Source organism: Lagopus muta, chromosome 1, assembly GCF_023343835.1.
Source record: "Lagopus muta isolate bLagMut1 chromosome 1, bLagMut1 primary, whole genome shotgun sequence".
Lineage (NCBI taxonomy): Eukaryota > Metazoa > Chordata > Aves > Galliformes > Phasianidae > Lagopus > Lagopus muta.
The window spans coordinates 163802706-163815946 of NC_064433.1; the positions used below are offsets into that span (position 1 = coordinate 163802706).

A 13241-nucleotide genomic window follows, 5' to 3' on the forward strand; every position below is an offset into this window, starting at 1 on the left:
CTTCCCAGAGAGGCCCTATTAGGACAAAAAGAAAATCCCGTGAATAGGCGTAACAGGGCACCAGGAGGGATCGGTCTTAAATGTATTTTAATATGAGCCGGGCATTGTGTGTAATTCAGCGCTCATCATCGTTTAGTCAAAGAGTTATGGCAGTGATTGGGAATGAATAGAGGGACATAATGGATACATGTGGCGTTTGCTCATTATATTCAACTTAGTCCAACTCCTCTGTGGAAACTGTTCAACTTTCTCTCCCTTTAGCCTGTCACAGTGAAATAATACAGACATTGGTTCCTCAAATGGGATAGCCTGCCATGCTATTATATTTCTACAGCTAACGAGGGCTTCATAAGCCTTTGATACAGCCTGATCTTTGAAACCTTTCCAAATCTCCTCAAGCTTATGCTAAATCCTATTTGGAACTTTTTTTTTTTTTTTTTCTCCCCTTTCTTTTTTTTTTTTTTTTTTTTTCCTTTCCTTTCGCCTGCTAGTGCCCCAGGCTTAAGAAACCCGGGCGGTGACATGCATACTAACGCATGCGGGGACAGCTCCTGAAAGGCGACTTACGGCGCTGATCACAGGCTCTCACGCGAGGAACACGGCGCTGCGGGTGCGGGATTGAAGGGATGCCGGACCCCCCCCCCCCGCGGATCAGCCGGGCACGGCCCCTGTCCGGCCGCGGGGTGAGAGCGCAGCAAGGCATGCACGAACCCTGCCGCTCCCCTTTGCCAAACCCGGAGGGAAAAAAGGTGAAAAAGGAGGGGGAAAAAAAAAGGAAAGAAAGGAAAAAAAAAGCGTTTGAAAAAAAGGGAGGAAGAAGAAGGGAAAAAAAGGAAAGGTATAAAAAAAGCGAGAAGCTCCCCCCCAGGCCTGGGGACTTAAAGGAGACAAAAGCGGACGCCCCTCGCGCCCCGCTCCCGCCGGCTGCCTGAGCCGCCCCGGCTGAGGGGATTGTCGGGAGCCGCCCGCTTCCCATTGGCTCCGCCGCCGCCTCATTTGCATACGCCGTCTATTAAAGGCGGCGCTGAGGGGCGGACGGGCGCAGACGGCGGTTGAGGGTGTGAGGTGTTGCGCGCCGTCCCCGCGCCGCGTCCCTTCTGTCAGTCCCGTGCAGGTGCCATGAGCCCCCTGCGGCTGCTGGCCGCCGGCTGCCTGCTGGCCCTGTCCCGCTGCAAGACGGTGCGCTACCGCACCGACGAGGAAGGGGCGCCGGGCACGGTGATCGGCACGCTGGCCGACGAGATGCCGGTGAAAGCTCCGGGGGAGATGAGCTTCCGACTGATGAGGCAGTTCAGCAACAGCTCGCTGGTGCGGGTGCGGGAGGAGGACGGGCAGCTGAGCATCGGCGAGGCGGGGCTGGACCGGGAGCGGCTTTGCGGGCAGGCTCCGCAGTGCGTGCTGGCCTTCGACGTGGTGAGCTGCTGGAGGGAGCGCTACCGCCTGGTGCACGTGGAGCTGGAGGTGCGCGACATCAACGACAACGCGCCCCGCTTCCCCCGTGCCCAGATGGCGCTGGAGGTGTCCGAGAGCGCTGCTCCTGGCACTCGCCTCCCACTGGAGGTGGCCGTGGACGAGGACGTGGGCTCCAACTCCATCCAGAGCTTCCAGGTCTCCCTCAACAGCCACTTCGGTGTGGAGGCGCAGACGCGGGCGGACGGAGCGCGTTGTGCGGATCTGGTGCTGCTGCAGGAGCTGGACCGCGAGCGCCAGCCTTCCTACACCCTGGAGCTGGTGGCCAAGGATGGCGGCAGCCCTGCACGCTCAGGCACAGCCACTGTGCACGTCCGCGTCCTTGATGCCAATGACAACAGCCCCACTTTCGCCCGGAGCTCTGTGACAGTGGAACTGCCCGAAGATGCGCCGCCTGGCTCCCTGCTACTTGACCTGGATGCCGAGGACCCCGACGAGGGCCCCAACGGAGAGGTCGTCTATGCTTTTGGCAGTCAGGTGCCCCCTGAGGCACGGCGGCTCTTCCGTCTCGACCCGCGTTCTGGCCGCCTGACTCTGGAAGCCGCTGTGGACTACGAGCGTACTCGCACCTACGAGCTGGACGTGCGGGCCCAGGATCGCGGTGCCAGCCCCAGGGCGGCCACCTGCACCGTGGTGGTGCGCCTTACCGACGTCAACGACAACGCGCCGCGCATCAGCATCAGCGCCCTGCGTGGTGCTGGCAGTGCCGCCGGCGTGGCTTACGTCAGCGAGGCGGCTGCCAGTGAGAGCTTCGTGGCCCTCGTCAGCGCTTCTGACCGCGACTCTGGCACCAACGGGCAGGTGCGCTGCAGCCTGCGAGGCCACGACCACTTTGCCTTGCAGCGGGCTTACGAGGACAGCTACATGATAGTCACCACAGCGGCACTGGATCGCGAGCGCATCCCTGAGTACAATCTCACTGTGGTGGCCGAGGACCTGGGCTCCCCACCCTTCAAGACCGTCCGCCAGTACACGGTGCGGGTGAGCGATGAGAACGACAACGCGCCGCTCTTTGCCAAGCCCCTCTATGAGGTGGCTGTGCCAGAGAACAACCCGCCAGGCGCCTACATCACCACTGTGGTGGCCCGTGACCCTGATCTTGGCCACAATGGGAAGGTCACCTATCGGCTGCTGGAGACCCAAGTCATGGGGGCCCCGATCTCTACCTACGTCTCAGTTGACCCTGCCACTGGAGCCATCTATGCCTTGAGAACGTTCAACTATGAGATCCTCAAGCAGCTTGACCTGAGGATCCAGGCCACTGATGGAGGCTCCCCACAGCTCTCCAGCAGCACGCTTGTCAAAGTGAGGATGGTGGACCAGAACGACAACCCTCCAATCATCATCCACCCGGTGCTCACCAATGGGTCGGTGGAAATCAGTGTCTCCAGCAAGACCTCCCGTGATGCCTTGGTGGCCCAGATCAAAGCTCGCGATGCAGATGACGGGGCCAACGCCGAGCTTACCTTTGCCTTCCTGGAAGAACCCCAGCAGGACCTTTTTGCCATCAACCCAAGCACTGGAGATATCGTGCTGAGGGGCGACCTCTCTGAAGAGCTGGGGCAGCTGTTCAAGGTCATCCTCACTGTCACAGACAATGGGAGGCCCCCTCTGGCCACAACTGCCACTGTCAACTTTCTGGTGACCGCCACTGCTCCTTCCAGCATCCAGGAGGTAGCCAAGCCCAGCTCCTGGCAAGGGAAGGCCTTGCAGTGGGACATTCCTCTGATTGTGATCATCGTCCTGGCGGGCAGCTGCACTCTCCTCCTGGTGGCCATCATCACCATTGCCACCACCTGCAACAGGCGCAAGAAAGGGAATGAGATCAAAAACAACAGTCCCCTGAAGGAGCAGATCGACATCTCCCACCTGGAGAAGGGTCGGCAGGAGGACAGCAGCCAGAGGGGAAACGTGTTCGAGGTACGAACCTTCCCCAGTAAAACCTCTTTCAGCGGCCCTGACCCTTCTCCAGCAGCTGAGGAGATCTCCACTGCGGAGAGCAGCAGCGACAGCACCTGCCTCTATGAGGGTCAGAAGCGGCTCAGAGGAGCCGGCGGTGAGGTAAGGTCCTGTGCATCCTGGAAAGCAGAGGCTAGAAGGGGAGGATCGCAGGGTGTAAATCACAGGGATGCAGTTATGATGCTAATTGACCCTTTACTACTTCCCCCACCCCAGCAGGGTTTCACCGCCACTCCAAGCTTCGGCAAAGAGCCTGCTCCCCCCGTGGCCATTTGGAAGGGGCATTCCTTCAATACCATCTCAGGCCGGGAGGCAGAGAAGTTCAGCGGCAAGGACAGCGGCAAAGGCGACAGCGATTTCAACGACAGTGACTCGGACATCAGCGGGGATGCCCTGAAGAAGGACCTCATCACACACATGCAGAACGGTAAGGGCTGCATCCCGTTCTCAGTGCTCTGTGTCCCTCTGTGCAGCTGGATAGATGGACAGCGTGCTGCTAGGAGGGATGCATCACACACAGAGCAGGGAAACCTGATACTCGCCTCCAGAGCTGCATGGGTCTCTTCCCAGCAGGCTGTTAAGTGCTGGCTTCTGCCCACACTGAGCACTGAATGCATTACTTTAGAGCTGTGGGTGTGTTTTACCCCCTCTTTTCAAAAGCCTTTCATTTCATCCTGTGAGCTAAATGATGTAACCCTAGTTCCCTGAGTGTGCCACAGAGCAGCGCTTCCCAGCGCCGCCGTCCGCACGCTGTCCTCTCATGACTGATAGCTGTGGGCTGCGAGTGGTGGTTGTGTCTGCAGCAACAACAGGTTCCTCCTTCCCTCTCTAGGTCTGTGGGCTTGTACAGCCGAGTGCAAGATCCTGGGCCACTCAGACCGCTGCTGGAGCCCCTCCTGCGGCCGAGCCAACCCTCACCCCAATCCCCATCCTCCAGCGCCTCTCTCCACCTTCTGCAAAAGCACATCCTTGCCCCGGGACCCGCTCCGCAGGGACAACTTTTACCAGGCCCAGCTGCCAAAGACGGTGGGGCTGCAGAGCGTCTATGAGAAGGTGTTGCACAGAGACTTTGACCGGACGATCACGCTGCTGTCCCCTCCGCGTCCCGCGCGGCTCCCTGACCTCCAGGAGATCGGGGTGCCCCTCTACTCGGCCCCTTCAACCAGATTCCTGGGCCCCCAGACTGATGCCACTGAGAAAGCATAACCCCCCCCCCCCCCCGCCCCCATCCACACGACTCGGTCTCTCCCAGGAGCCTTTAAGTTATTGACCAGACCCGGTGTTGTATGTGTAAATATGCAAGATGTGCCTTAAAACATGAAGGTGTTGGGAAAGATTTCCCATCGGTACTGTTTGGTATTTGCAAACAACAGCAACAACAAAAATTGTTTGTAGTTCATGTAATTTTTATGAAATGTGCAGTATTTAATTTTTTTTTTTCCTTTGTTTTCTACATGGTTTTCTTTGCATTTGGTTTGCCCATGGCCTGCCATTTTTGTAGTGTTTTTAACCTGTACAGTGTGTAATGTAATGTTTGTACATAATGAAAATTGGTTATATTTTTATATAATAAAAGCTTAAAAAATGGGAATTCTTGCCAAAGGAATTGTCTGAAAGACACAATATTATTAATAATATCCTGAGTATGTAGAATCTTGTAAGGGAAATTCCTCTTTCATAGTGTAATAGTAACCCAAGCAACGCAGTGTGCAGAGATGTTTGCCTTGCCAAATGTGACTTGTATCTCTTGAATCTGTGGTCAGTTTGAAGTTAAATGTTATTTAATTGCCTTTGGTTCCTGTAATCTGTGTCACCGATAAACACTAATAAAGGTTTTGTGATGTGTTGGAGGGATCTATCTGTGGTTTTTGTGCTTCGTGACTTTTGAGTCCCCACAGGTCAATGAAGTTTTGTGCAAAAAAAAAAATGAATGGGAGGAGCATGAGCAGTGCTGCATCCTATCTCGCCCATTCCTCATCTCCTGCACTGGAGATGCAGCTCTGGAGTTGGTAATGCTGGCACATGGGGGACAAGGAAAGCTGTGTGATAGCTGTGTGCTACTCACTGCCTCTGTAAGCTCCTCCAGACAGACCCTTTGCTGGTGGAAATCAGTTTAACTCCAGTGAAGCTACATCAGTCAGCTGAAGTGCTCATGATGTAAAAATATCTTTATATCAGCAACCACTGGCGTGCTTTGCTTTCTGATAGGGCTGGAACTGGTTGGGGTAAAGCTGCATAGGTATGTGCTGGTAGGTTTATACACTACTGAAGCAGCTGTGCTGAAGTGTGTAAGTGTTGAAGTGTGTTTGAGTACATGCACCTATTTATACACTACATTTGCACATCGAGCAGAGAAAGAATAGAAGTCTGTTACATTGCGATCATCTCTGATACATATTTTGCCTCTTTCTACAAATGACAAAGACCCGAGCAAAGTAATCATACCCAGCTTTGAAATTCCCTCCCCTCAAATCCTTAAGTGAAATCACAATCCCAAATTGTCTCAAATCCTTCTGCTGAAATCACATTTGGAATAGCATTTGGTGAAAGAACGTGAAGCATGTGCCCAAAAATGCTTGTACCAGAGATAGTACTTAGATTGAAGGTTTAATAATAGCTCTGACTTTTCTGAAAGGAAGAATGGATCTTTATGTTGAATATGTAACTTCACATACAAACCAATAATCTATAAATCTGTATGTGACAAAGCTTTGGTTTTGTCATGAATTCTTCAATCATATGCCAAATTAGTGTAGTGTATATAGAGAAAGGGTGACTCACAAAGAAAATATAAGGCTTCATAGACATAAACAAAGTCTCATCAGACCATATAAGCAGGAAACAATATCCTGCTTCTGTATTCCTTAACAGAGAGAAATTCCCTCTCATCCCTGGCTACCAGCTTTGTCAAGCTGAGTGTGACCAAGTCTTCATGCACATACTCTGAGATTTAACAGGGGCTTCATAAAAGACTTTGCATGGAGATTGATGGTGGGCAGAGTGTCAGTGCACACGTTTGAAGGGGATTGATATCACGCTGATGCCAGACTGGATTGGGATGCAATGTCAGTGATACAGCTTTTACAATCAGGAGAATGGATGAGAGGCTCTGGTGATTGATGGAAACCTGGTAGTAAAAGTCAGGATGCATCTAAATAACCAAGAGGGCTGTCTTGGTTAAATTTAGAGCTGAGGCTGAAGGGTGGGTGCTGAGAAGGGAGCTGGGAGCCTCTCTGCCGGCTAATCAACAGTGATTCAGAGCAGCGAGACTGCATGGGAAGTAATTAGTCATAACTCTTAAAGCGGAGAGGAAAAGGCTCTCTGCCAATAAGGGAGGGCAGTCTGATAAGCTAGATCCTCGTGGTCCAGTCTGAATAGTGATAGGACAAGGGGGAATGGATTTAAACTGAGACAGGGGAGGTTTAGGTTGGATATTAGGAGGAAGTTTTACACATAGAGGGTGGTGATGCACTGGAACATGTTGCCCAAGGAGGTTGCGGATGCCCTGGAGGCATTCAAGGCCAGGCTGGATGTGGCTCTGGGCAGCCTGGTCTGGTGGTTGACAGCTCTGCACATAGCAGGGGGGTTGGAACTGGATGATCATTGTGGTCCTTTTCAACTCAGCCATTCTATGATTCTGTGTTATGTACTGCAATGCCTTCAAGGCAAGTCCCCTGGTCCTGCTGGGTGGGAGGCAGCAGCTGCCAAAGGGCAGTTCCCCACCTTGGGTTGGAGTGACCAACTCACACTGGTGTCTGCAATAGACCCTGTGCACTCTTACTGCACGATTTAGTGTCCCTCCCTTCTTACAATGAGTTGGGGCCATCTCAGCATCAAGCAGTTTCAGTGAAGGAGTAAAAAGCCACCTGCTCCCAAAGCAGCCTTCAGCATCAGATAGCTACAGTCCAGGTTTGGCAGGCCTGAGGTCCCAGGTCCTGTGAGTAAAATGTAGGGTCCCCCAGGGTTAAATGGACTTCTTCCTGAGAGCTTCACATCACAGCTTGGAGAGGAGCAATGGAGAAGCTTGCAGGAGCCACTGAGGCACCGGCACTTCCTTTTGCCTGCTCAAGCTCCTTTAATATTTAGATGCCTAAATGAGGTGGGAGAAGTCTGCAGGCTCCCCCAGATAGCACTACAAGTCATCCAAAGTGCAACCAAGTGGAGATGGGAGCCCAAGGCTTAGCTCAAAGCGAGGCCCTCGAATCAAGTGTTGGCTTTGATGATGCTCTTTCACTGAGTATGCCCTAGTTCTTGTCTTTTATTTTTCAGTTAGTGTAACTAAGGTTTTTGCTCACATACTTCAGAAATTAAAGCAGATCGATCAGTAACTCCATATATATGCCAAGCATGGTGTGGCATCAGCTCTAACTCTGAGCTGACTCCCACAGAAGTCACTGATAGCCACCTATGACTGAGTCAGTGGAAAGAAAGAGGCAATTCTGGGACATTAATCATCTCCTCCTAAAGTGGGGGCTAACATAGAGGTCATGGAGGAGATTCTGCTCCTTCCCATCCCTCCCTCAGGCAGCAGGGATGTTGCACTGTGGACGACTCTCCTATGACTCTTGACTGCTTTCAACAGGATGTTCTGCCTTAAATGTTTGATGGAGCCCACCACTACGAGGTGCCTCATTCTGCTTTCTGCAGCACACTCTCTAGTTGCAGGGCTACTAGGCAGTTGGGATGGCAGCACTCACGCTTGTGAGTAGATGCAGCTTCGAGCTCTGGGCTGGGAGGTTTAATCTCATCACCTCAATAAGTGCTGGAGATGCATGGAAAATGCGGCTTAGGCCAGCTCCAAAGGCAAAGAAACATCAGGATGGAATATTGCTGAAAACTCAAGCAGACATGCCATTTCAGTCCAAAATGGAGATGTCTACATGCAAGGTGCCTACAGGACAGACAATGGAGAGCTGGGCAGGAGTGTGCAGGAGGCTGTCCAGCTCATCTCCCACATCAAAATCACTCCCTAATCTCCCTAACTGCACCAACCACCTTGCCTTTGCATGTAAAGGTAGATTAAGCACCTGCCTTGCACATGGGCTCATGTGTGGAAGCAGAAATTCAGATGTGGATGCAGAAATTAACCCTGGGCTGCTGCAGTTCTTGGGCTGGGTTTCCCAGGACAGCCAGACTCTCTAAGGGAATGCTGTTACCAGAAGGGATCATTTTCATCTCCAGCTCTGTATTTCCATGGCTGCTTTGCCACCAGCACCCAGGCAGCTCTCCTGCTTTGGGGAAGGTTCAGAAGGCCTGCACAAAAGCACCAAAACTGGGCTGATTTCTGCAGATTAACTCACCCGGAGGTCAGATGAATGTCAGAAGAAGGCAGAGAGGGGGTGATGTAGGGGAGGCCTCCGCTGCTGGAAGGCAGGGCTGTGCTTTTGGGCAGCAGCCAACAGTAAGGTCAACCTCTATGTAGTGTAAAACCTCTGGAGGTTTATAGGCAATTTCAGTCTTAATGCCTCATTCCTCTTAGATGCTTTGAAGGCAGAGCAGTAGTAGTGATAAAGCCAGCTCACTCCCCAGGTGTTACCAAAGACCAAAAATGTGATTGGTGACTGAGAAGTGCTGCTTCCTTCCATATATGCTGAGGTCTTCAGGTGTTCTTTATTTAGGAAGGTGCTTTAGAGAAGCTCCCCAGAGTTGGATTCCCCCTTCTGAAGTAGCCATAAGGATCCCTCCGCTCAGCTGTCCTTCCCAATGGATGCACAAAGCCAGTTTGGCACTCCTTGCCCACGATGTCTATGGAAGTGGGACCCCCATCACTCTCAGGGCTCTCAATAGCCTCACATGCAAGGCGGGGAAGTGACCGCATCATCAAATGCTGCTCAAGGATGTGGATGCTTTTGAGGTAACTACATCATCCAGATGTGAGGTCCCTACTTAAAGTCTGGATTTCCTCCCTGCCTCAATCCAGCTGGTACAACCTGGGTGAATTTGCTACAGGCCAGAAGTGAAGGATGCCTCCCGCCTTCCTGGGTGACTTCTTCAGATACATCCAGAAGATGGACAGTCCTGAAAAACATTGTCAAGGGGATAAGGAGGCACAAAAAAAAGAATAACAAAAGGCAACAGCTTCCTTCCTTAACATAGAAAACTCTTCTCCCACTCACATGCTAAAAGAAGAGAAAAACCAAGCCTTTGGTGGTACAGGAGAGTGACCCACACGGTATGGAAATAAGCAGTTTAGAGGTTACAGACACACAATATTTTTAGAGGACTATCTCCAGTAAAGTATTCAGATTTATTGTATGCAGCAACTTTCTTCCCTCCACGGGGTTTACTTTTGCTGCTCTGCCAAAGATGTTTCTCTTTCTTCACCTGAAGGCTGGACCACTGCAGGAATGGGATTCAGCCCAGGCTGGCAGCCTGCTGTGACCTTCTCTGGTTGGGTGATGTGCGATGACAAGAGATCAGAAATGCTTGGTAGCACCACCTTGGACACTTTCAGGTCTGTATCTCAGAGCACTTTTCGAAGGCCCAGGATGCTGAGGAATTTGTTCAAGGCAAACAACACATCTGTGAGAGAGCTGGAACTAAATCCAAATGTTTTTTGTTCCATAGCACCATACGGCCGTACAATACAATGGGGTTGTTCAGTCTGGAGGAGGCTAGGGAAGACCTTATCACTCCCTATAAAAGCCTGAAGGGAGGTTGTGGTGAGGTGGGTGTTGACCTTTTCTCCCAGATAACTGTGACAGGACTAGGGGGAATGGTCTCCAGTTGCTCCAGGGAAGGTTAAGATTGGATATTAAGGAAATTTTCTTCCCAAAAAGAGTGGTAACGCACTAAGCAGGCTGCCCAGAGAGGTGGTGGGGTCATCATCCCTGGAGGTGTTCAAGAACCATGTGGATGTGCACTAAGGAACATGCTCGGTGGGCATGGTGGGGATAGGCTGATGGTTGAACCAGGTGGTCTTTGTGATCTTTTCCAGCCTCTGTGCGTCTATGATTCCATGAATGCAGGACAAGACTAGCATGCACCAGAGATCAGGGGCACGAGAAGGCAGAAAAATTCCTTTCAGTGACATTGTCTCAAAAGAAAAGAGCATCCTGTCTCCATCTTCCCTCACTCATACCAGCACCAAACCATCACTGCCCAAATGCCCACGGGCAGCCTGATTTAGTGGGTGGCAACCGTGCTCATGGCAGAGGGCTTGGAGCTTGGTGACCTTCAAGGCACTTTTCAACCTAAAGCCATCCTATAATTCCATGGTTCTATGAAGGCCTTTGGAGAGATCCCGCTGCCCCTCACTTCTCCATCAGGTGGTAACAGGGAGCCACTGCATAGCTCACAAACCTGTGGGTGCTTTGGACCTAGAATGGCCAGGGTTCAGCATCATATTACCACCCTCACACGACCTGGGTTTTATTAGCAGTTATTTATTTTTATTTATTTAACCACCTAAACTGATCATCCATTTAACAGCTTTAATCAATTATCTGCAGCAAAGAACTTCTCTGCAACTTAATTAGTAAAGTTCTTCCCTGACCTAGCACTATCTGATTGCATCATACATAGAGCTTAACTTTGAAATGGCAACACAGTTCATTAAAAATAACTAATAGCTGCAGGGTTTAAAGATGTAAATGTTCATTTTCTTAATGGGGGGAAAAAAAAAGGGCATGCAGACTCTACCTGTCTATATTCATTATACTGTGTCCACATGGGATGACTCACATTTGCAAAACTCAAGTTTAATTAACATGCTTATTTTTACAATGATATTTCTCATTATAATAAATTAAATGTTTAAACAGCCAGTGCAAACATTTTGATCCAAGACAAAAATGCTTGCACAGTACTAGTTTAAGCATTTAATTTATTATAATCCTTTCCATAACAAATGCCTTAGAAGTTGATTTTTTTTTTTTTTTTTTTTTTGGCAGTGAAAGGCTATTAGTATTATTTCCTCTGGTAATGTTTAATCCAAGACAATCAAAAAATGTAAGGCGTGAACAAAACGGGACTGGAAGCAATGATGATAAATGAGATATAGTGGAGGGAGCTGCCTCCTCTGGTAAGCTGCACCGGAGCTGCAGCTGGTGGAGCTCTGCAGTCGCCTTGTCACCAGCAGCTCACACACAAATTAATCACAGCACATCCACTCAACCCAACCACGCTTAGCCCCCGAGAGCATTTGCTCCAACACAACCCCCCCTCACTCCCCCCAAGAAAACATAGAGGCCGTGCCTATGTGTTTCCTTCTGCTTCCACGAGTCAGAGTTTGCTTTCTTCTGGACCCATCAGCAACACATCCCTAAGTGCCACAATCACACGTTTCAAATGAAGCACGGGATGGATGTGGCTGCTGGCGGTGGCCGAGAGCCGGGAGCAGCGCTGCCCCCTGCCCTGGGGCTGCCGCTAGGTGGGGGTGCAGGTCCGACCGCTGAACAGCCGAGAAGGGGTGGGGGAATGTAGGGGAGGATGATTTTTAACTGAGCAGCGAGAGATGGACGCGACGAATCCAGCGTCCTCCAACCTGAAAGCTGGAAATGGTGACTTCTTGCAAGATTTTGGTATCTAAAGGGGGGCTTGTAAGGAAGAGGGGGACAAACTCTTTAGCTGGGTCTGTTGTGACAGGACAAGGGGAAAAGGTTTCAAACTGAGAGGAGATTTGGATTGGACGTAAGGAAGAAGTGTTTTACAATCAGGGTGGTGAGGCACTGGCACAGATTGCACAGAGGGTTGGTGTGTGCCATATCCCTGGAGACACTCAAGGTCAGCCTGGATGGGGCTCTGAGCACCTGATTGAGCTGTAGGTGTCCCTGGTTCATTGCAGGGGACTTGGGCTAGGTGACATTCCAACTCAAAGGATTCTATGATTCTGTGATTCTCTTCTGTGATATAGAAGCTCTCCAGTTAATGGAGGGTTTACAGGTGTGCTAGGGGACAGACAAGTCCCACCAGTACCAGGGTCACCCTGGGGAATGGGGAGAGCAGGGCAAGAGCATACAGCAGATGTCTCTGGGGCATCTCCCAGAGACCCCACCACCACCTCTTCCAACCTCCATCTGAGGTTCCCTGCATCCCTAGGAGATACCCCCCTGTATACCCACGATCTGTACCCCCAGAAGATACCTCCCACACCCCCTCTGTAGCCAGACCTCAAGAATAGGGTGTTGGGAACCCACATCATACAGGCACACAGCTGCACAGGGGGAATTCCTGCCTTCGAGGACAGGCATAGAAGGACATGGGCCCCCGTGTAAAGCCACCAATGCCCAGAAGAACTCCACACTGCTCTGTGGTCTGGAAGTGATGTGAACTGTATGGGGTATTGTGGTGATGCTGAGAAGGTAATCTGCAAGCTAGCCCAGTTTAGTACGCAGTTAAATAACTTATATGGCTAGAATTAATAAATAGAGGCCTTCAAGGGATATAGTTACACTGTGAAGGGCAATCCCAAAACACAACCTGTCAATCAGTTTAGCCAGCTGATGAGCTAGAAAGCAGTTGCAAAAGCCAAATCAACAAAGCAGAAGAGAAGTCTCCTCCAGATTTACCTCAGATGAGTGATTGCAGCAGTGGTTTTGAAAGAAAAAAATCATCAAAATATTCATGATCAAGTCAACAAGTCTCCCCAGACTAGTGAATTAATCACAGAATCACAGAATCATAGAATCGTAGAATGACAGAATGGCCTGGGTTGAAAAGGACCACAATGATCATCCGGTTTCAACCCCCTGCTATGTGCAGGGTCACCAACCACCAGACCAGGCTGCCCAGAGCCACATCCAGCCTGGCCTTGAATGCCTCCAGGGATGGGGCATCCACAGCCTCCTTGGGCAACCTGTTCCAGTGCGTCA

General features: G+C 51.0%; 1 protein-coding gene across 2 annotated transcripts; it reads left to right on the forward strand.

The window, feature by feature from the left end:
* The first annotated feature begins 1056 nt into the window (after positions 1-1056).
* On the forward strand, positions 1057-5274 carry PCDH8 (protocadherin 8). Of its 2 annotated transcripts, none has more exons than XM_048932724.1 (3): positions 1057-3531; positions 3646-3856; positions 4262-5274. In XM_048932724.1, exons 1-3 carry the CDS (start codon positions 1120-1122, stop codon positions 4633-4635), a joined length of 2997 nt encoding a protein of 998 aa, XP_048788681.1. In that variant the 5' UTR covers positions 1057-1119; the 3' UTR covers positions 4636-5274. The 2 variants fall into 2 exon arrangements, with proteins under 2 accessions (XP_048788681.1, XP_048788688.1); XM_048932731.1 differs by having other exon boundaries at positions 3649-3856.
* The last annotated feature ends 7967 nt before the right edge of the window (positions 5275-13241 follow it).

Excerpts from the sequence above, each read along its gene's own strand:
- PCDH8 (XM_048932724.1), top strand. The coding sequence starts at position 1,120 with ATGAGCCCCCTGCGGCTGCTGGCCGCCGGCTGCCTGCTGGCCCTGTCC. Across the intron at positions 3,532-3,645 it reads TCAGAGGAGCCGGCGGTGAG|CAGGGTTTCACCGCCACTCC; the intron begins GTAAGGTCCTGT and ends CCCCCACCCCAG. Across the intron at positions 3,857-4,261 it reads CATCACACACATGCAGAACG|GTCTGTGGGCTTGTACAGCC; the intron begins GTAAGGGCTGCA and ends TTCCCTCTCTAG.